This window comes from Eremothecium sinecaudum, chromosome III (genome assembly GCF_001548555.1).
Source record: "Eremothecium sinecaudum strain ATCC 58844 chromosome III, complete sequence".
Lineage (NCBI taxonomy): Eukaryota > Fungi > Ascomycota > Saccharomycetes > Saccharomycetales > Saccharomycetaceae > Eremothecium > Eremothecium sinecaudum.
This window is the reverse complement of record NC_030894.1, coordinates 835,408-857,871: the sequence shown is the minus strand read 5'-3', so window position 1 is coordinate 857,871 and position 22,464 is coordinate 835,408. Positions and strand designations below refer to the sequence as shown.

The window sequence follows — 22,464 nt, the reverse complement described above, 5'->3', positions numbered from 1 at the left end:
TATTGGTGTTTAATAGGTGTACTGTTATCTATGAGTGAAAAGGTTAATAATTCTGGCAGTAATGACAAGGGAGTTGAGGTGCAACAGCGGAAAAGCAAGATGAAATTGACGAAAACTAATCGTCCAAGGCGTGGTAATAGGGGATTCACGAGGGCTCCAGGTCGTGAGAAGAGTCGTGGGACAGACGATGGGAGGTCTGGGAGGATTACTGGTTTAGGAGAAGATGAAGATGACCTTGAATCGCGGATCCAGAATGAGCTCCACAACGGGTCATTGAAGTTCAAAGGGAAGAAGGCTCAGATTTCGATCAACCATTTGTTGGACTTCCCAACCTCCGAACCACAGCGCTACGAACGGGCTTCTTCGGCGCCTTCCTTTAGAAGACGCAAACAGGAGACAGCAGACATACACATGAATTTGCACGGAGATGCCTTTGTGAACGTGAATTATAGGTTTTTAGTAGATGATAGATATGAATACCAAGAGCAAAGGGTGGATCCTAATGTGCCGTTGCCAGCTGAGAGGATACGGAGAGTTTTAATACCCAAAGGACAACTATGCCCGATATGCCTCACAGAAGACCTAATTGCGCCACGGATGGTTACTTGCGGGCACGTGTTCTGCCTGACATGCCTGCTGCAGTTCTTTGAGGCGGAGCCTACCCCAGTCAAGAAACCAGCGGAGAGTATGCAGTATGTTAAGAAGTCCAAGTTTAAAGAATGCCCGCTATGTAGCAGTAACATCAGGCGCGGCAACTACCGACCAGTGCTTCTCGTGGATACATTTGAGAGCGCTGAAAGACCAGCAGTTGGGAAAAAGGTTCAGCTGAAGCTGCTATGTCGGCCGCACGGCTCAGTTTTTGCCCTGCCTGTTGATATGCACGTGGACCCTGATTCAATTGGCCCATTTCCACCTGCTTCAATCCCAGAACTATCGCCCTACGCAAAGATTAGAAAATGTAGTGTCGATTACGCAATAAGACTTTACAAAGACGATATTGACAGTATCAACTTCCAATATGAGGTAGACAAGGCTATCTACAACGATGACGGCAGTTTTGTCTTTAAAGCGATCGAAAATATCAACAAAGAAATCCAAGATTGCAAAGACCAGAAGAGCCAATTGCCTTTGCCTGACTTAGAATCCCTTTCCATCTCTAGTGGAAAACTAGACTCCTATTCCGACTCCAATGCCTACTTCTACTACCAGACAGCGTTCAATTCCTCCACCAAGTTCTTCCTCTCCAAACTCGACATCTCTGTTCTTAAAACAGCATTCCAAAACTACAGCAACTTTCCCCAAGTCCTTGAAGCGACTGTGGAAAATGTACATTACGGCACTGTCGTTACCGAGTCGTCCATACAGAAACATAAGTATTTCTCTCATCTCCCACTCGGTACAGACATCGCGTTTATTGACCTCGATTGGCGGAATAACGAGCTCCTCCCAACTCACGCTTTTGAGAAGCATTCTGCAGAACTCAGCCAACGCCGCCGCCAGCAAAAGATGCGTCGTGCTAGGGAAGATAAGCAACGTGAGCGGTACCAAGCAGAGCTTGAACGCAACCAGGTCGAATTCTACCAACGTGAAAATGGTAACTATATTGAACCATCTCTAGTCATCCAGTCAAATATATCAGTTAGTCTCCAGGACAAAGACCTAAGCATTTCTGAACCAGAGTCGGGTTCTTCCCAAAGAACATTATTGCAAAGTACCGTCTGGGGGACAAAGATCAGGGTACCCGAAGAACCCCCTACGGAAGAAGACCTTGCATTTGAACAAATGTTACTGGAAATGCAACAGCAGAGCGCACAAAAGAACAAGAGCAAGAAGAAGAACAAGCAGAACTTGCTTCAAATGCTCAGTACTAACCACGGACGAGGCGCTTGATTGTATCACTATATACGACGACTTTATTTACTGTCCAAGTTTCAGCTTATATAGATATAACTAAAAACTCACAACAATAGAATTTACATTACAAATATATTATACAGGGATATATCAAGCTATTCTCTTCCTCTCAAAGCTCTAAATATTAATAATTGATACAATGAGGTATGTTTTTGGTAATATTGTTTTGAATAAAAATGGCATCCGATAACTAACCAATTGAATTATAATAGTGGCAAGTTTGTTCGTGCTTCAAAATATAGACACGTATTTGGCCAAGCAGCTAAAAAGGAATTGTATTATGAGAACTTGAAGGTTACTATCAATGCTTGGGACTCAAATTTAATTAAAACGAATGGTAAATATATTTCAGTTAATTGGAAAGCATCTGGAGGTGGTGCCTTTGCTGTTATTCCAGTAGAAGAAGTAGGTAAGGCACCTGACCAAATTCCTCTTTTTAGAGGTCATAAAGCTCATATATTGGACACTGATTTTGATCCATTTAATGAGCAAATAATTGCTTCGGGGTCTGATGACGGAAAGATTGGCATATGGAAGATCCCTGAAAATTATTCTTTTCACAGTTACTACGATGAAGATGGAAATATTAAGGATATTTCACCAGTTAAATTCTTGCTTGGGCATACTAGAAAGGTTGGTCATGTTTTGTTTCATCCAACAGCAAGTAATATACTGGCGTCTTCTTCATTGGATTACACGGTTCGCATATGGAATGTGGAAACAGGAGAAAATGTCATTACTTTGATGCATCCAGATATGGTGACATCCATGACCTTTAGCTATAACGGCGACTATTTGGCAACGGTGTGTCGAGACAAAATATTGAGAGTTTGGGACATTAGAAGAGCCGAGGTTATCAGTGAAGGCCAGGGGCATACTGGCCCTAAAAATCAGCGGATTGTATGGTTAGGTGACTCCGGTAGGTTGGCGACAACTGGGTTTTCCAAATTGAGTGACCGTCAGATAGCTATTTGGGATGCATTTAACTTAGAAGAAGGCAATTTGGGCGGCTTTTATAATGTGGATCAGTCGTCCGGTATTTTGATGCCTTTTTATGACGATTCAAACAAAATCTTGTACGTTGCGGGCAAAGGTGATGGTAACATTCGCTACTACGAATTCCAAGACGACGAGTTGTTTGAACTTTCAGAGTACCAGTCCGTTGATCCCCAACGAGGGTTTGCCGTTGCCCCTAAAAAATGCGTGAACGTGAAAGATAACGAAGTAGTAAGAGCATATAAGACAGTCCGTGACCACTGTATCGAACCCATTTCATTTGTTGTACCTCGCAAGGCCGAGGTTTTCCAAGATGATATATATCCCGATGCTCCTTCAGGAGTGCCAGCTTTAACTGCCGAGGAATGGTTGGATGGTAAATCAGTTGAAGGACCTGTCCTTTTTAGTGTAAAAGCGTTGTATGATGGATTTCAACCAACAGAAACTGGCTTACAGAAGAGAAATACCGGCTCCAGTGTTGCAAGAAGTATCAGTATGAACGTACCTAGGTCAACATCTCAATCTCCTCAAAAACTAATAATAAAAGAACCTAAGTCCTCTCCAGTATATTCCTCACATAAAGCCAAAAGGTCGTTGGATAATGCTCTGAAAAACAACCAAAATGTCGACAAAATATTACAGAAGGCGTGTGATTTCGACGAACTCAACAGAGCTGAAAATCCAGCTAAAGATACGTCTGGCTGGGAGAGTGATGACGAAAAGTGCTTATCCCCAAGATTATCTGAAAACGCGGTTAATCTAGAGCCTGTGATGGAAAAGAGTGCTTCTCTGTCTCCGGTTCTCACTATTGAGAAAAAAAACTCTATACGTCGTACTCCTTCGGTTTCGCCTAAAAAAAGTGCGGAACTAAGCCCAAAGAAAGACCTGCAAAAGCTCGAACAAAGCCCTACACGTGAATCTCCAACCAGCAATTCACATTCTGCTTTAACTTCACCAAAAAAGGCCATCGGTCTAGTGCAATCGGTCGAAAGACTATCTTCCTTAATTTTACAGTTAGAGGGTGTTGTCGCTAAACTAACTGCGGCATCTATAGAAAAGGATGCACGTTTGCAACAACTAGAAGACAAAATTGAGCAACTATTGCAGAAGTAATTGATATCACTCGGCTTAATGTGACCGTTGTTCGTCTTCACATACATTCATAACGTTCAATATCATTAGCTACGTTGTGTGTATGATTAATGATCTTCCCAGAAGCTGTTAATCAGTAGTAGCAATGCAGAAATTGCTACATGGTGGGATTAGAACGCTCAAAATCGGCTAATAGAATCATATAAAGATATTTTCGGTCTTTATTTATCGCCTTCTTGCGCGTAGTTATATTTAAATTCTTGGTCACATGTACGTAATTTTTTTATTATTATTATTCATCAAAACATCATCAACCTTTTCCCATTTCTCAAACTACATGAGCAGTAAACAGTTTATAGTTGCTCATTAGTATCGCGCTCCTCCGCTTTAGTCACGAAGATGTCTGATTCTGAATCACTGTCAGATTTGGAAAAACTGGCACTATCTTATAAGACAAGTATAGAGCAAGTCTACGAGAATAAATATCAAAATGAAAGCGATCTATTAACTGATATTTTGCACAATTTGATCCCAAAGCTAGGGGCCAAGCAAGCTCACATTTTCTGTAACCCAAATTTTCAGTTTGTAGGTGTTTTCTCACTAACGTTATTCTCATTTCAGAATCACCCTGAGGCGATTCAGTGGTTGCAAGCACGCTTGAATACTTGTTTGAGCAATTGCAGGAACTGCATAACGCAATTTGTCAAGGGAAAGTCTAAAATGATTCAACATTTTGCAATTAATAGACGTATTGAGCATGCAAAGGTTGGAAGCTTCAACGAGTTGATTTGCCAGTGGAGGACGCAAATGGTATTGCCAGTTTTACGATCATTTGATGCGAACAATGTGACTCGTGAAATTGAACTAGCAATTTATGAAGTCTTGATGAACCCGCAGATGCTAAGGTGTTCTCCTGAGCTGAAATACTATTATGATACTGCATTTAAAGCATTGTTCGAAAGCAATCATGAATTGCTGAATTATAAAAGTAACGAAAATGACATAGCGTTATACCCAGGTTTGTTGTCTTCTTATATGGATGGTAGTAGAGAGCAGTTTCATTGGGCCCAGAATTTCCTGCGTTTTCTATTTGACTCTAATTATAGCATTACTAATGATAATCTGACAAGTGAGTTCCTGGATGAGGTGATGTATCATTTCATTTACTTGCAGATGAAGCAGGGCAATGTTACTCATCTTAGTATCATAAGGTTATTTTGGGATAGAATGTGTCCTTTTTTTGCATTAATGGATGTCGAAGTATTGAAAGAGGAATTTGCTCAGTTGAAAAACGCTAAATCACTAAGTTCTTCGATTTCTGTTCCAATTGACTCGTTGCTTAAGGTCTTTTACCATCATTTGATCATGCAACTGAGGAACAAGCCATTGGACATTCTGTTACGAGTTTTGAAGGTCTTTTTGGAGAAATTTGGCGGGGAATTCTGGACCTACGTTCAGCCATACACTTTTCACAGTGTTCCTGATATCCTATTTAATGGAGATTTTACAAACGCTGTTTTAAATTTGCAGCATAAGCCAATATGCAAAGAAGGGCCCGAGACATGGCTTCACCTAGAAGGTTCTATTTCGGATCTCGTTATGTGGACGTTACCTTATTATAAGTCTTTATCAAAAATTTACAAAATTCAAATCGTAAGAAAGATCGCATTTGGTTTCCTTGGTGTAATAAGTTCATCTCCGTTGATAAATTCAGTTCCTAAGGGCTTATTGATGAATGCTGCTATCCTTTTGTTAAACCAGGCGCTGAAAGTGGAAGAAAGCAGCAGGGCTTTGTTATATTCTCCAGAGGGTAACTTTGAGACTATTATCTTCACAATTGCGGATGTAAGAAATCCACTAAATAATGAATCGACTTTAAAGCTAGTAGTCGATACGGCCACAAACCCAGCCGCGGTTTATCCAGGATTTCCACCAGAATCAATTTCTGATTCAGCGATGGATGTTTTGGCAAATTGTATCAATGTCGATATTTTAAACATGTGTGAAACTACATACAAACTTTACTACGGTAAGGGTGTTGATAGAAAAACGACCAACGAGGTGAAGGTTAGTAACGCCCTAATATCAAGTCTGGTAACATCTCTTAATTTTCGAGTTGTGCCTAACGTTTCAAACAAAGTGTCAGCGTTACTTAGTTCCTTACGAAATGTTAATGGTTTGCTGGTGCTTAAGAGCAACGACGAAAAGCATTCAATAAATCAAAATTTGATGGTTAAAAAATACATAGAAATCATCATTTTATTGATTGGGAAGTTTTCTGATATCTCACCATCCATTATGGGTTCTGTGTTATCGACAAAGATGGCCGCTGAAGGGTTCTGGTCGTGTATCTTTTCACCCGATAAGGATTTGTACCAAGAGGCAACTAACTTGCTTTATGAGACTTTTGATGTTGAAGGACGTCTAGAAGGTATTCAGGATCTGTTTAATCATAACCTAACTTACAATCTGCAAGCTATTAGTATGGTCTTGAATCAGTTGATAAAAAATGAGTTTTACGAACCGTGTCCTAGAGCTGTCAGAGTGCTTATGGATGTAATCAATGTGTTCATGGATCCAGTTAGTGGTGTTTTCGCCAACTACAGCTCTTTGAAAACTGCCGAGACGGATGCAGCATTTTTCAACTTTTGGACAGATACATGGAAGTTCTTAGATATGATATACCGCGTTACTTTAAAATGGGCTAGTAAGTACCCTTACGCTGAGTTAGAAAACTTTACCAAGGACACATTGGAAACTAGCAACCTTTTATTAAACTCCTACAGGGAATTTGCAGACATTATAACCAAGGGATCTGAAAACAATAATGATGATTTATTTAAGTTTGCCATGAGTCCATTTAAGCATATGTTATACTGGTTGAGGTTGAGTGATGAAGATTTATTGGCGTCATGTGTTACATTAATCGTCTCCGCAGCAGATTTGGCTAAGGAAAAAGACTCTAAGTTTGACGACGCATTGGTCGCTGAAATGGCATGCTATGCTTGTAAATCACGAAAGTACTTGAACAAATTGACTAGTCAACAGTCTAGTGATTTGCTTTCTAGAGCAAAATATTTTAATGAAAAGCTCACAGAAACCATCATCCAAGAAGCAGAGAAGTATCATCGAGAAAAGGAACTGTCTAGAAAAGAGTCTTCACCTGACGTTGCGAAGAAACCAGGTGCTCAAAGTGTTACTCAGATGGCACAACCACAGCAGCGGGTCGATTATTTGCAACGTAAGGCCAATGCATCATCGATCACAAGTAGACCCAAAGTTCAAAGCTCAATTACTTCATTCGGTTCTCTAAAGAGGGGAGTGGTTTCTGCGCCACCATCTATACCTATGAAACCACTATCTAAGATGGAGCTTGAAAGAAGGAAGTTAATGGCAGAAAGAGTATTACATCCTCCCAGCCAAAATGTTTTTAATCCACGTGTAAAATCAGTCATTAAAGCTCCAGAAAATGACGAGCATAGCGACAGTGATAATAGTGATATTGATGATGCAAGTGAATTATTTGCAATTGCAAAGCCAAAGCAGCGGTTAACTCCTGTGGTGCTTGATATATACGGAAAGGAGATTAAGCAAACTAAGTCTAAAGTAGATGTTAAGAAAATGGAGGAGGAGTATATGAGAAAGAGACTTAATGTAGATCTTAATCCATTTTATGATAAAATCTTACGTTGGGACTATACAAGAATTGATGAATATCCCTCTGACACTAGCCTCGATACATACTCTGAAGTGGTTGACCAATTTTCTTCTCCGGAACAATATCAGAAGATTCTGGAGCCATTGTTACTCTTAGAGTGCTGGCAAGGCCTTTGTTCTGCTCGTGATCGAGAATCATACAATGCATTCAATTTTACAGTAGGAAATAGGACTGTTGTATCAGATTTTTATGAGGTCTATTCTTCTATTAGTAAAAAGGTTGTCAAAGAAGCTAATATTAATGAGGCGGACTTAATTGTTTTAGGTTACTTTCCTGATTTACGTCCAAATAAAACATTGACTAACGACGATTTCAAGAAAGCGCAGCATACATGCTTGGCGAAAATTAGAAGCATGAAGAATGCGAAGGGTGATACAATGGATCTCACAATTAGGATTCATCGTACCCATAAGTTTTCCAACTTTTTAACCCTAAGAACAGAGATCCATGCTGTTAAGGTTATGCAAATGACCACAGTAGAAAGAGAGTATACCTCTTTGAAGGGTCTACCGTACTATGATCTCCTAACGCAAATATTAAAGGCCAAACCCAGCGCAGAAGAAGACATTGATGAAGTCGAAGTCGAGAAGGTTGGTAAAACCTATAACTTGAACACTTCTCAGGCTCGAGCTGTTATTAGTACTGTGAGGAAGAAAGGCTTTTCACTGGTTCAAGGTCCTCCAGGTACTGGTAAAACTAACACAATCTTAAGTATTGTTGGCTGTTTCTTGTCACTGTCCAAATCGCTACCTAGTAATGTTATCAAAAATCCTACAGAATCAAATACTGCTTCCACGGAGCAATTGCTACAAAAACAGAAAGTTTTAATCTGTGCGCCTAGTAATGCAGCCGTTGATGAGCTTGTATTGAGATTACGGGAAGGCCTCATTGAATACAATGGAAAACCTTTTAAGCCTAAACTAGTGCGTGTGGGAAGATCTGATGCAGTGAATGCTGCTATAAAGGATCTAACTTTAGAAGAATTAGTTGAAAAGAAGTCAGCTAACAAAGCTTTCGAAATATCTCAGGATCCAGCCCTAGATCAAAATTTTCACGCCGCTGTAGCTGAACGTAGAAAACTGAGGGATATAATGAGCAAGGAAGATGGTTCGCCAGTTAGCAAATTGTCCACTGAAGAAATTTCTAAAATTCAATTAAAGTTAAGAGAGTTAACGAAAACTATTAACGATCTTGGGAAGCAGCGTGATGAATTGAGGGAGAAAAACTCTGTTAACTATAGAAACCGAGAACTGAACAGGAGGAAGGCACAGGCCCGTATTTTAGCAGAAAGCGAAGTTATATGCTCTACTCTGTCTGGTTCAGCACACGATGTGTTAGCCTCGCTGGGCGTTAAGTTTGATACTGTTATTATTGATGAGGCATGTCAATGTACCGAACTATCGAGTATAATTCCATTGAGATATGGGGGTAAACGTTGTATTATGGTTGGTGATCCTAACCAACTCCCTCCTACAGTTCTGTCCGGAGCTGCCAGTAAATTCAACTACAACCAGTCTTTATTTGTCAGGATGGAAAAGAACTATAAACCTCATTTATTGGACGTTCAATATCGTATGCATCCTAGTATTAGTGCATTCCCATCCTTAGAATTCTACCATGGAAGGTTGAAGGATGGCCCTAATATGGACAGTATAAATAAAAGACCATGGCATGATATACAACCTTTTGGTCCCTACAAATTTTTTGATATTGTTACTGGTAAACATCAACAAAATTTAAAAACTATGTCATATGTCAACTATGATGAGTGTCAAGTTTCCATTGAAATGGTAAATCGATTATTATCTACCTATGAAAGGAACTTTGACTTTTCAGGTAAAATTGGTATTATTTCGCCCTATAGTGAACAAGTTCAAATTATGAGGAAAGCATTTAGGAACTACTTTGGTGGAACAATTTTCAAATACATTGACTTTAACACCATCGATGGTTTTCAGGGTCAGGAAAAAGATATCATCATCATTTCATGTGTGCGTGCAGATGAGACGAAAACTGGTGTTGGTTTCTTAAAGGACTTCAGGCGTATGAATGTTGCATTAACAAGAGCTAAAACAAGTTTATGGATTTTGGGCCATCAGAGTTCTTTGTTTAAGAACAAAATATGGAAACATCTAATTACAAATGCCAAAGAGAGGGGTTGTTTAGAAATTGCGTGTCCTGGATTTCTGGATACAAATAATAAGCACGCCAGGAGTACTTTACAGCGATTTAAAGACCATCACGAACACATTCCTGATTCTGATGACTATGTTCCAGAACTTGAAAAACCTCGGCGTAAGGCGAAACGTAAAGAATCTTCCAGTACATCAAAAAAGATAGTTGACGATGCTGCATCAGATGGCTACGATCCCCTTGCAGAATTCAGTATGGACCACCAAGTAGAAGAATCTGGATATTATCCTACCAGCTCGGTCACGGAGCAGACGAATAGTTCTGGAAGCGGCAACAAACGCAGTGATTCTGATGATTCCACGGAACAGCAACATAAGCGGGTCAAGTTGGGTTCGGCATCTCGCACTTCCGGCACTAACAAAAAATCTTCATTATTTGGCCCCCCAAGCAACCTTGCAGTGCCAACACCAACATCAGGTCCACATATATATGATGCCAAGAAGCGAAAATAATAAAGACGAAGAGTGCAAAAGGATAATTATAGAGATAAAAGTACAAAGAGCTATTCCTATTTTCTATGTACATGTACAATGATTTGTTTGGATAAGTACGGCAATTCGCAATCCTCTCGATCCAGCATGGAACATGCGTATCATAAGCTATTATATAAATCCCAGATTGTTACTGTAAGCGAATGATAACATGGATGCTACTATTAACTCATAGTTATATATAAACTACACTGTAGCAAACACTAGACTGATTTCTTCCCATCAGTTGTAGGGGTTAGTGGTACCAAATTTTTGGTGATACCTACCTTTGGCGGTGACGTGCCCGTAATCAAGAAACTGGGGTTCTCTGATACTGCTGCGAGTCTTTCTACTCCTCTAGTCTTCTTACCAATTGATAATTGTCCTCTTGCTAATTCAAGAGCTCTTATTTCATCTTTTATACACGCTATGACCTCAGACGAACAATTTTCATAGCTAACTTCACTGATCTTATTGATTGTTGAATCAATCAGTTGGTGCAACTCTATAGGATCAGCTTTAGATTCTGAAATGAGTTTCTTGTGAATATTTTCTTCTAACGAGCTCAGAAGCTCAAATATCTCCTTCCAGGCTTCCAGTTGTTGTGTCAGCTGCCCGCTTTCTTCCTTATGGAACGTCAACATTTCGCCCAAAGCTGCCTTGCGCGCTCTTGTAAACTCACCCAGCTGAGACTGCGCTATATCCACATCTTCAACACTCTCCTTCCTTCTGCTAGCAAATATGCCGTTTTCAGGAGGCTTATCTTTCAGTAAACCCACTTTCCTAAGTAATGCTGCTCTGGCTATGTCAATGTTCTCTATCTCAACATCTATTGCAAGTGTCCGGCCACGTAAATTAGATTCCAAAGCAGAGATTTCTTTGCTGATAAAAGCTTGGTCCTTCTTCAAGCTACTTAACAGTACCTCCAGCTGGTTAATTTCCTGCTCTACGCATAAATTGGCCTCTCTTAGCGTCGCTATATTCTCAATAAGCTCTTCTTTGGATAAATTCCCAGCTGCAGACTCCTTCGTGTCGTTCAAAGATGTATTGCTAATCCCAACGTTCCCAATATAAGCATTAAGTGCCTCTTGGTGCTTCCGTGTGATCCTAATCGAATTGCTATCCGTACTTTTCAACGCCGATATCCCCGGTATTGTCCAGGAAGCCTTCTCTTCTACCAACATTCGCCTCTTGGCCTCTAACTTCATTAGCTTATTCTCTTGCTTCTCCATACTTTTTATATTCTTCCTGATGCCTCCATTGTGGTCAATGAGCCACATATTCAACTTGCATAAGTCGCTAAGGCATATTTTAATATTCCTTCGTAGTTGATTAAGGGAGCCACTACCAGCATCATTCTCGAACAATGCACGATGATGTGATCGTCCAAGGATCCTGAGATACTGTGATATCTCTTCCCGTTTTTCTAATAGCTCCTCTAAATTCATAGCATCAATATTTTACCATTTAACTCAACATTGTCCTCCTATTCCATTTTGAATACATGATCATAGTCCTACAAAGGGGTTTCAAATGTTAATAGTTCAATATGTCACGTGACTTCGGATTCCTTCTGTTAGGTTCCTCGGGCCACAGTTACCTTAGAGAAAAGAACGCCCTTAAAGCTAGCACTAGCATCGCTGTTCTGCGATTCAATGGTCCTTCAGTTTCGTAGTACTAAACGCGAAGAAACCCGCTCTTTTACGCTCGCCGCTAGTAAAAAAATTGGTTCGCAAATTACACTTAGTTAAAAGCGCAAAGGAGTAGTAATTGGCAATTAAGACACAGTTAAGTTCCTCTCAATCCAAAAATTTAGCTAATGGGTTTGTTCTCTAAAGATTCTACTGAAACTAAGGTCTTCACTCCTGCAACTCCTGTTAATATATCACCTGGTCTATTAAGTCAATTGGTAAGTACTAAAGAAACAGACTTTACAAGACAGCAATTGAATGATAAGTTCTTAGAAGAAAAAGTATCACAACTCTATGCTCAGCGAGAGGAGGAGACTTTAAACAAGTTTGAATTAAAGTTAAACAATGCTTTACTGCAGGATTCTACTGTGGAGGATGAACTGTCATCAAAAAATGTTAGTAAAAAGGCAGCTGAGATGAGGGAAAAACTATCAGCATTGGAATCTAACACTGCAACTAAGGTTGATTCAAAGGCTAAAGAGGCCAAAAAAGCTGTTAAGGACTGTTTACTTTCAAATAAAGGTAGACCATTGAACTGCTACGAAGAAATTCAAAAGTTTAAAGAAGCTGCGCTCTGACTTATGTTCTATAGAATACGAAGTACATAAATTTATAGCGAGAGCTTCTATTTTGGAATATTCTTGTAAAAGAAATATTATATCCATGTATGTATTTTATTGTGAGGAATTGAGTTATGGAATCGTTTCTACAGACCAAACCCCTTGTAAATAAGGATAAGAGCGCTATCGCTTTCTCCACCACCTGCAAGGGACTCTATCTTCTCTTTTTCAATTACGGAAACCTTGTCATCGTTGAATTTATACCACTTGTTTTCATCTAACTCATCTCTCATAAATGCTTGATAATGACCTGATTCTGAGTTTGCACCTTGGTGAGTGATGACACCAATTAGATCATACACACAGGAAGGGTTCTCGCCAGGGCGTAAGTTTGATGGAAATTTGCTAGCGAATTCGCGTAGCCAGCGCTCGTTATTACTTTCTGAAATTGCACGAGTCACATCTGCAGATTCGTACACGGGGGCAGCTGCATCATTATTAGGATTTAGCTTTGATCTTTTTACTTCGCGTTCTGCCTCTGTCTTTTCCTTGTCTACTTCACGGAGCGCCTCTCTGACATTGATCTTCTCCTGGGCATACTCCGGTGTCAGTAGCTCGGCAGTGTCTAGTTGGAATGGAAATTGGACCCTGCGTAAAATTTTAGACTTCTTTCCTGTTGATTTCTTCCAGAAAAACCTTACGTACTGCACAGTTAAAAAGGCAGGAAGCTTCGTAATTTTCTTTTCAACCTTGTATATGGAATTCACCCCTGTGTTATCAGATTTTTTCTCTATGGTTTCGCTCAATGACTCTTTGATCCCTGCTGTCATAAAGTTCGTAGCACCTGTAATGTGACATTGCAGCTTCAAATCACCCTCAACCTTTTCAGTAACGTCAGATTCATTCATAGTATCCCTGACCGTGGTTTTGAATTCGATCTGGAAGTCTCGCAACGTTTCTTCGCCAAGAACACTCTTCAACGTGTGGAACAACTGTGTAAATAGTTCTTCAGCATCCTGCTGCTTATAAAACCCACTCTGTGAATCCATTTCTGAGAATTGTGGGTATACTCTTCTTAAAATTTCTAGCAATAACATTGGCGTGATACTCCCGCTCTTCTTTTCCTTTAACTTCTTAAAAGTTCCCTGAAGTTGACGCACTAGCTGAACATGGTAGGAGTCCACGTTCTCTGAGATAGCTTTCTTCTCATCAAATCCCAAGATCTTCTCCCTTAAGGGGACAATATGATATAGTCCTTGCAAAGTAGCATTCATGTAACATGTGTTTCCAAGATTCACAATCCCCATAGGTGTGTTGTTTAAGTGCTGACTTTGAGCTCCTGCATCCAAATCCTCGATGAACTTCTCAGGAACCTTTGGTGTCACAATCAAATCTTTGTCTGGAGTACCTAATAGCATCACTTGCGCACCTGGCTTAATAACGGTGTCAACAACAACATCATCTGGCAACGATCCTTTCAGCATGTACTTTTGCCTATCAGCCGGAATTTGTATCAAGTCTTCTATAAGCTTCTTTAAGTCGCTACCCTTAGATCCCGCTTCCAATTCAATAGGATACACCTTCGAAGCATGCTTAATACTAACTACAATAACAATCGTTAGTAATTGATTCTATTATGAGATCCGCCTCAATAAATCTTTGCGCAAAAAGCTTATTAAAGTATTAACATACAATTTAAACCTCCCATTGTCTTTCTGATCTCAAAAAGCTGGGTTACCGAGGTTCAGTAATGCGATGTTCGCCATGGATGAACTTGGAATGATCGATTATAAGCTAAATAAATAAGGGTGGCAAATGTAAAAGTTCAAATATCACTCTATACGTTGTTTGTGGAGGTTCAGATGAATATGGCACGTGCAGTAAGACTAAAAACGCTATACGTGTATAATAATAATATACAATGAATGCCTTAAATCTTCGTAAGTATCATAGAGATGAAATAGTAATACTTCGTTACAATATCAACACCATGCGTAGTAACATCTAATGTACCACGGGCGTTCGCTAATGTATTTCCTCTTTGCGGCAACTTCTTGCTTTACAATTTCAATGTCAATGTTCAACCTTCCTCTTTCCAAGTTGATTTCACGGAGGTCCTTCATATCCCACCATTTTCCTGATTTTATCCTATAGTAGACCTTGTGTATTAAAAATATCATAAGCAAGATGATAGCACATAGGTAGTTCTGGAAGAAATGTTCAGCTCTGGCGCTGGATGGTATGTTTTCAATGGGGAAAAGAGAAATGTAGAATTGAGCGATTAGTACAAGGGAATTCATGAAAGCAGAATAGATTGAACCGTAGATTCCAACGCAGCTGTAAAATTCCAACTCGTCGAGGGACTTACCTTGGGCCTTCATAGCCATTCTAAATCTGATGTGCGATATGTTGATGCTGAGCCAGACTACACTTGTGGCCAGACCAGCAACCGCCATTAACCAAACGAAGACCTTCTCCGTGCTACTTGACTTTATTAAGAATGCTAGCAGTCCAAAGAGTGAATTAACCAGAATACCAACCGATGGTCTACCTGCACGATCAACATAGCCAAAAATGCGAGGAATGAGGCCTTGATGAGCCATTGAGCACAGCGTCCGACTAGACGCAAAGATGCATGAGTTACCGACGCTTAGGATACTTACTAAAATAACAGCGTTAATAAGATGTGGCAAACCCTTGATGCCGTGTAAGCTAATTGCAATAACGAATGGCGAGTTGTTCACACTTGATCCGCCTAGAAGATTTTCATTATTATATGGCACAAGGAATCCAATTAGCGTCAAAGAAACAAGGAAAAAGAAAATTATTCTCCAGAAGATTTGCTTGATGGCATGGGGAATTTCCTTAGGATCAGTTTCGCCTGACGCAAGGCAGGTCATTTCAGATCCACCCAAAGAGTATGAAGCGGTAACCATAACAGATGCTACACCCTTGAAACCGTTTGCTAATGCACCAGGGTTGTGCCAGTAGCGAGCCCCAACGTAGTCGTGCGTTGGGCCCCCTCCGAATATCAGTACAAGACACAGAACGATAAACATACAAATAGTAACAACTTTAACCATAGAGAAAGCAAACTCGGCCTCTCCAAAACCTTTAACACCAAATAAATTGATAGATACAATAAGTGTGTAAAAAATGGCCACCCAGACGACAGGATCTATTCCCGTATCCCAAAACTCCATCGTCATAGCACTAGCAATAATCTCCAAAGGTAAAACGAAGAACCATTGTAAAACATAGATGACTGACACAACAAAACTAATACTGGGGTCCAGAAATCTTGTAGAATAGTCGGCGAAAGCCCCAACAACTGGAAATCTAACAGTAATCTCACCTAGCCCGTGTATTGTACCAACCATCTGTGTACCGGCTAAAGTCCAGCCTATCAGCAGTGCTAACGGCCCACCCAATGCCAGTGCTCTTCCAGAACCGATAAAAAGACCTGTTCCTATTGATCCTCCAATAGCAATCATAATCAAATGACGGGATTTTAACGATCTTTTCAGATTCTCGGGATCATATGAGCCATTGACCGGTGGCTTAAAGGAATCAATACATCTTTTGAAGATGTTGCGTTTCTCTTCTCTGAAGTAACCGCCATCTCCACCTAAGCGACTATCAAACTTTGACTTCGCCGTAAGTGACTTGGCAGTCACCGACATGTCTTCAGAGTCGTCCACTGTGGATATATATGGATTGTCCATTTTGCATATAACAGTAAAGGTTGATTACGTTTTAATTATCTGTAGATATTACAGATATTAATGATTAGAGTACAAAGCACCCAGATGACAAATGTCTGGAAAAGGAGGCTTCATTGGACTTCCGGTATGTTCGTCCATCGTCTTAAAACTCAACAAAGGAACAACGTAGACATCACTAAGCTTGGGAATTTTCATAGAAAAGAAATGTTATGTTCCGTTAATGTACGGATGTACTTGTGTCCTTTTGCACGAAGATCTTCTGAAGAACATCTCATCGAGTGATGCGAGAATGGAATTTCACTACATGTTCGTTGAACAAAGACAACCTTTGAAGGTCGGAGAAGTTGTTTAGCAGTGATTGAGTACGATTATAATGACTGCTCAGAGGAAGAGGCTTTCTGAAGGACTCACGGTTACTCAAAAAGTTTTTGTGAGGTCGCATAATGGTGGAGCAACGAAGATTGTGCGTGAGCAATACTTAAGGAACGATATTCCATGTCTATCTCAGGCCTGTACGAAATGTCAAGATATCATTGTACCTGATGCGAATAATGAGATGCCTAGATTTGTTCTTTCGTCGAATCCTTTGGAAATCTCAAAAATTGGTAAGCACTATGTTGTAGTGGACGCCAATATTGTATTGCAAGCCATTGACATTTTGGAGAACCAGAAGTGCTTTTTTGATGTTATTATTCCTCAGATTGTTTTGGAGGAGGTTAAAAACAAGTCTTACCCGGTTTATATGAGATTGAGGGCCTTGTGCAGAGATAGTGATGAGTTGAAGCGGTTCATTGTTTTCCATAATGAATTTAACGAAAGTACTTTTGTGGAGCGAAGGCGAGATGAGTCAATTAATGATCGGAATGATAGAGCTATTAGGAAAACAGTTGAATGGTTTGGAAAACACGTGAAAGAATATGGTATCGGGGTTGTTTTGGTTACCAATGATCGTTTAAATAGAGAGTCGGCAATTAAGGAAGGACTTGTTGCAACGTCGCTTTCCGAATATGTTGACCTGTTACCCAATGCAGATGAACTTAAGGATTCGATCCCTAACTTGGAGTCTAATGCACACACGGATACTGATGTTGAAGTTAAATCAGAGTTTATTTACCCTGAATACTACTCTACGTCAAGGATAATGAGTGGGTTAAAAAACGGTACACTATACCAGGGAAACATTGCAATTTCAGAGTACAATTTCCTGGAAGGAAGTATATCTTTGCTAAATTTCTCCAAGCCTGTTCTCATTAGAGGCCAGAAGAATTTGAACAGGGCGTTTAACGGTGATAATGTTGTAGTTGAGTTATTACCTCAAAAGGAATGGAAGGCTCCTTCCAATGAGATGCTTGACTCTGAGCATTTCAACGTGAACGATAACCCTGACAATGACGAGGACGATGAGGGAGTTGATTCTGTTTTAGTTTCAGACAAGCAGCGTAGGATGTTAGTGAAGGAAGCACTGAAGGCGCAGAGAACAAGCAAAGTCCAACCAACTGCGAGAGTTGTTGCTGTTACAAGGAGGTCTTGGAGGCAATACGTCGGACAGATTGCTCCATCCTCTGTAGACTTGCACAATGGTGGTATGCAGAATGTTTTCGTGGTCCTGATGGATAAATGCCTACCAAAAATTAGAATACGTACTCGTCGTGCTAAAGAATTGTTGAACAAAAGGATTGTTGTAGTTGTTGATTCTTGGCCAGAATCATTTAGGTACCCTGTTGGTCATTTTGTAAGGGAACTAGGTGAAATTGAATCAGTTGAAGCAGAAACAGAATCTTTATTATTAGAGCATGAGGTGGAGTACAGACCTTTTTCTAAAAAAGTTTTGGAGTGTTTACCGGTAGAAGGACATGAGTGGAAGGCTCCTGTTGATTTGAACGATCCCGATGCAATTGCCAAGGATCCTTTGCTATCTAAAAGACGCGATTTCAGAGATAAATTAATCTGTTCCATTGACCCCCCAGGATGTGTTGATATTGATGATGCATTGCATGCTAAGAAACTACCGAACGGTAATTGGGAAGTTGGTGTTCATATTGCTGACGTGACCCATTTCGTTAAGGCGGGAAGCGCTTTAGATGCAGAAGGTGCAGCTAGAGGTACATCGGTTTATCTAGTTGACAAACGTATTGATATGTTGCCAACTTTGCTGGGTACTGATTTATGTTCATTGAAACCCTACGTGGATAGATTTGCCTTTTCAGTTATTTGGGAATTGGACGATAATGCGGACATTGTCAAGGTTGATTTTACAAAATCTGTGATAAGATCAAGAGAAGCCTTCTCATATGAACGTGCTCAACTTCGTATTGATGATCCTAATCAAAATGACGAACTAACACAAGGAATGAGAGCTTTGTTGCAATTTTCAAAAAAGCTAAAGCAAAAACGTTTGGATGCAGGTGCATTGAACTTAGCTTCTCCAGAAGTGAAAGTGCATATGGATAGTGAAACTCAAGATCCTAATGAAGTTGAAATTAAGCAGCTTTTGGAAACAAACTCCTTGGTTGAGGAATTTATGCTTTTAGCAAATATATCTGTTGCAAGGAAGATCTATGACGCGTTCCCACAAACGGCAATGCTAAGAAGGCATGTTGCTCCCCCAGCAACCAATTTTGAAGCACTAAATGAAATGCTTCAAGTGCGCAAAAACTTGACTATATCTTTGGAATCATCTAAGGCTTTAGCAGATTCTTTGGATCGTTGTATCGACTCAGAAGATCCCTATTTCAACACGCTGCTTCGTATTTTGTCGACTAGATGTATGATGGCAGCACAGTATTTCCATTCAGGTGCATATTCTTACTCCGACTTTATTCATTATGGTTTGGCAGTTGATATTTACACTCACTTTACGTCACCAATTAGACGTTACTGTGATATAGTTGCACATAGGCAATTGGCTGCAGCTATTGGATATGAACCATTGGACTTATGTCATAGAGACAAACAAAAAATGGAATTTCTGTGTAGGAATATCAACAGGAGGCATAGAAATGCACAGTTTGCAGGCCGTGCAAGTATTGAATATTACGTCGGACAAGTCATGAGAAACAATGAATCGACACAAACTGGATATGTTATTAAAGTATTTAATAATGGTATTGCGGTTTTGGTACCAAAATTTGGGGTTGAAGGTGTTATATTGGCCGAAAATATCACAGATGATTTTGATAGTCTACAATTCACAGAAGAGGCTTACGAGTTGAGTTTCAAAGATAAGAGCGGAAAACAACGTACAGTCCATGTTTTCGACAGGATTGAAGTCCAAGTAAAGTCCATCTTCGATCCTGTCACCAGTAAGCGCAAAGCGCAGTTACTTTTAAAATAAATTAGTTTTAAGTACATTTGTATACTAAATATCACGGTAAAACTTTAAACATTGCAGAAAACTCTCAATGTCTTTTAACGATACCTGCTGCACCTGCGTTCTCTAATATATACTCTTTATAATCGTGAATAGTACCATTGAACTTCTTAACAGTACCATCCTCGGAAACCCAGATCTCATTGCATACATTGTCAATGAAGGAAATGTCATGCGAAACCATTAGTACACCTCCAGTGAACTTCTTTAACGCCGCAATAAGGGCATCTATACCTGCAGTATCCAAGTGATTGGAAGGTTCGTCAAGGATTAAGATGTGAGGACTGTTCAGACATAACGATGCGAAAGCGACTCTGGACTTCTGACCACCGGATAGCAACTGCATTTTCTGTAAACCTAAACTGCCGGTTATACCAAAAGAACCTAAATGACGTCTATATTCTTCATCTGTCTTTCCAGGGTATGTTTCAGACATCCAATCAACAGCAGACTTTGTCAAATCCATAGCATCTATATGATGCTGCGCAAAATATCCGATCCTCAATCGCGTATTTCTGGACACGAAACCTTGGTTAGGCCTTAATTGCTCCATTAACACCTTAAGTAAAGTCGTCTTACCACAACCATTGGCTCCCACCAACGCTATTCTTGAGTCTAATTGAACGTCCAAATTTACATCTTTCAACAATAGCTGGTCGGGCGTGTAGCCAAATGACACATCCTGTAATTGGATAATTGGGGGCGAAAGTTTATCACAATCTGAAAACATAAAGCTAATTGATTTTTCTTCCTCGGGTGGGACCAAAATAGGTAGCTTCTCTAACTTCTTAATCCTCGACTGAGCTTCTTGTGACTTCGCAGCATTGTATCTATATTTGTCAATAAAGTCTTGTAAGTGTTTCCGGTAAGCCATTTGGTTGTCATATTCTCTTTGAGCATTCTTACGACGTTCCTCCTTGGTGGCATAGAAAGTGTCAAAGTTCTGTCCCCTGTAGTAGTCCAATCTCTCATTGTGTTGGTAAATAATATCGGTGGCCACCTCATTTAAAAATGCACGGTCGTGGGACACAACTAAAACAGTCGCTGGATAGGATTTCAGATATTCAGCCAAGTAGGTAATAGAAGGCACATCCAACATATTAGAAGGTTCATCTAGCAATAACAAATCCGGCTGGCAGAAAAGGGCACGCGCCAAAGACAGTCTCATTCTCCACCCACCAGAAAATGAGTTCGTTGGTCGCTGCTGCGATTCAGTACTAAACCCTAAACCATATAAGATGGACGCTGCTTTTGCTTCTGCTTTATCGGATTCGATGTCAACAAGCTTTTCGGAAATTTGCTGTAGGTGCTGGTCCAAATCTTCGTACTCATTGTCAAGCTTTTTTACTTCCAAACTTTCCTCTTCAAACTCTGACCTTAGCTTCGAAATTTCTTGCATTCTTTCGTTGATTTTCTCTTCTTCATGCAACAGACGTTTACGCCAGACATCGGCGTCCAAAACAGACTGCAATACCGTGTTTTCGTCACCTCTTACTTCTTGCTCGACATGCAATATAGAAATGTGTTTAGGAACATTTAGTTCTCTCCGCGACAATGCTCTCAGTAGGGTAGACTTACCAATACCGTTCTGTCCAACAATACCGTATCTATGACCAAATGAAAGACTCAAGCTTGCATCAGACAAAATCCTTTGTCCATTTCCAACATACAGATCAAATGTATCTATCTTGATGTCCTTCGACTTACCTGCTGCAGATCCAAACTCCAGAGGATTAATCTTCAAGAAAAAGGAATCGTACTCCTCCTCAGACTGGTTATTAATCAACTTTGATGCCTCGTACTTAACAAACTTGTTATTCCGCTTAGCAACCTTCTTTGCAATCTTTTCTTCCGCCTTCTTCAACTTCTTCAAATCGACTCTAGTTACAATCTTTCTTCCGGCACTCTCAATATCATCGCTAACACCCAACATAGCCAGAGAAGCATTGATATTGGTCTTGCTGTTGTGATTTTGAAGCACGTTAATATCTAGCAACCTCTTAGAAGTATCACCGGTAACATCCAGCTTGGCTTGGTTTTCTTTCAACCGATCTAGCAATTCAGCCTCAAAAGACTTCGCAAGCTCATCAACTTTATCCTTAATAGCACCAGCATCCACTAGCAAGTCTTTAACAAACGATATTTCGCTCCTTAGGTCCAAATTTTTTGATTGTACCGCATCATTAATAGCATTCGACAAATGATTAAGATAACCTATAGCATAATCCGTAACAATAGCATCAACTTTTGGAGATGCCTGGCGCACCTTAGATCCTACCGAAGCCATTTCCAGCGTAATCCAATTTTTTAAAATAGTCCTTCCTGCTTCTATAACCACAGCGTCACCATCTACTACCTGCGCTAAAACTTCTCAGCCTTTCGTTAAGCAAGTCGAAATTTCAGATTTGGATACCACCTCCCGCGTGGGTCGAACCACGGAGTACGGTCACGTGGTTATGCTGTCACGTGTATGGTCATGCCTTACGATAACCGCCGACGTCCTATTTCATCCGTAGCTTCACCAGTTTCTTCCAGAAAGTTCTAAAAGTTAATGCTTTATTTGTTCTTCAAGTGAGTCGTATTCAAAATTATATAAAACGAAAGAAACCAATCGTAGCATTTTTTGCTACGATAAGTTATTAATCGAAAGTTTCACTTATCTTTTTTTTTGTTACACTTAAGGTTAAACACTCAAAGTTAAACTAATCAGTACGACCGTATCTATTTAACTACTG

At 40.0% G+C, this 22,464-nt stretch overlaps 9 protein-coding genes across 9 annotated transcripts; 5 read left to right on the top strand and 4 right to left on the bottom strand.

Moving 5' to 3' along the window:
• Positions 1-30: 30 nt before the first annotated feature.
• On the top strand, positions 31-1,890 carry MAG2 (RING-type E3 ubiquitin transferase MAG2; the record flags this gene model as incomplete). Its single annotated transcript, XM_018131225.1, has 1 exon — positions 31-1,890. The coding sequence occupies one exon, from the start codon at positions 31-33 to the stop codon at positions 1,888-1,890; it is 1,860 nt and encodes a 619-aa protein (XP_017986887.1).
• Positions 1,891-2,053: 163 nt separating this feature from the next.
• CRN1 (coronin) lies at positions 2,054-4,023 on the top strand (the record flags this gene model as incomplete). The annotated part of the gene is made up of 2 exons (XM_018131226.1): positions 2,054-2,058; positions 2,127-4,023. The coding sequence occupies 2 exons, from the start codon at positions 2,054-2,056 to the stop codon at positions 4,021-4,023; spliced, it is 1,902 nt and encodes a 633-aa protein (XP_017986886.1).
• A 378-nt stretch (positions 4,024-4,401) lies between these two features.
• SEN1 (DNA/RNA helicase SEN1) lies at positions 4,402-10,365 on the top strand (the record flags this gene model as incomplete). The annotated part of the gene is made up of 1 exon (XM_018131227.1): positions 4,402-10,365. The coding sequence occupies one exon, from the start codon at positions 4,402-4,404 to the stop codon at positions 10,363-10,365; it is 5,964 nt and encodes a 1,987-aa protein (XP_017986885.1).
• A 242-nt stretch (positions 10,366-10,607) lies between these two features.
• ATG23 (Atg23p) lies at positions 10,608-11,831 on the bottom strand (the record flags this gene model as incomplete). The annotated part of the gene is made up of 1 exon (XM_018131228.1): positions 10,608-11,831. One exon carries the CDS (start codon positions 11,829-11,831, stop codon positions 10,608-10,610), a length of 1,224 nt encoding a protein of 407 aa, XP_017986884.1.
• A 371-nt stretch (positions 11,832-12,202) lies between these two features.
• Positions 12,203-12,652, top strand: MIC19 (Mic19p; the record flags this gene model as incomplete). Its single annotated transcript, XM_018131229.1, has 1 exon — positions 12,203-12,652. The coding sequence occupies one exon, from the start codon at positions 12,203-12,205 to the stop codon at positions 12,650-12,652; it is 450 nt and encodes a 149-aa protein (XP_017986883.1).
• Positions 12,653-12,780: 128 nt separating this feature from the next.
• On the bottom strand, positions 12,781-14,342 carry UBP6 (ubiquitin-specific protease UBP6; the record flags this gene model as incomplete). Its single annotated transcript, XM_018131230.1, has 2 exons — positions 12,781-14,237; positions 14,327-14,342. 2 exons carry the CDS (start codon positions 14,340-14,342, stop codon positions 12,781-12,783), a joined length of 1,473 nt encoding a protein of 490 aa, XP_017986882.1.
• A 274-nt stretch (positions 14,343-14,616) lies between these two features.
• TAT2 (aromatic amino acid transmembrane transporter TAT2) lies at positions 14,617-16,359 on the bottom strand (the record flags this gene model as incomplete). Its single annotated transcript, XM_018131231.1, has 1 exon — positions 14,617-16,359. One exon carries the CDS (start codon positions 16,357-16,359, stop codon positions 14,617-14,619), a length of 1,743 nt encoding a protein of 580 aa, XP_017986881.1.
• A 373-nt stretch (positions 16,360-16,732) lies between these two features.
• DIS3 (exosome catalytic subunit DIS3) lies at positions 16,733-19,693 on the top strand (the record flags this gene model as incomplete). The annotated part of the gene is made up of 1 exon (XM_018131232.1): positions 16,733-19,693. One exon carries the CDS (start codon positions 16,733-16,735, stop codon positions 19,691-19,693), a length of 2,961 nt encoding a protein of 986 aa, XP_017986880.1.
• A 64-nt stretch (positions 19,694-19,757) lies between these two features.
• Positions 19,758-22,016, bottom strand: GCN20 (putative AAA family ATPase GCN20; the record flags this gene model as incomplete). Its single annotated transcript, XM_018131233.1, has 1 exon — positions 19,758-22,016. The coding sequence occupies one exon, from the start codon at positions 22,014-22,016 to the stop codon at positions 19,758-19,760; it is 2,259 nt and encodes a 752-aa protein (XP_017986879.1).
• Between the last annotated feature and the right edge of the window lie 448 nt (positions 22,017-22,464).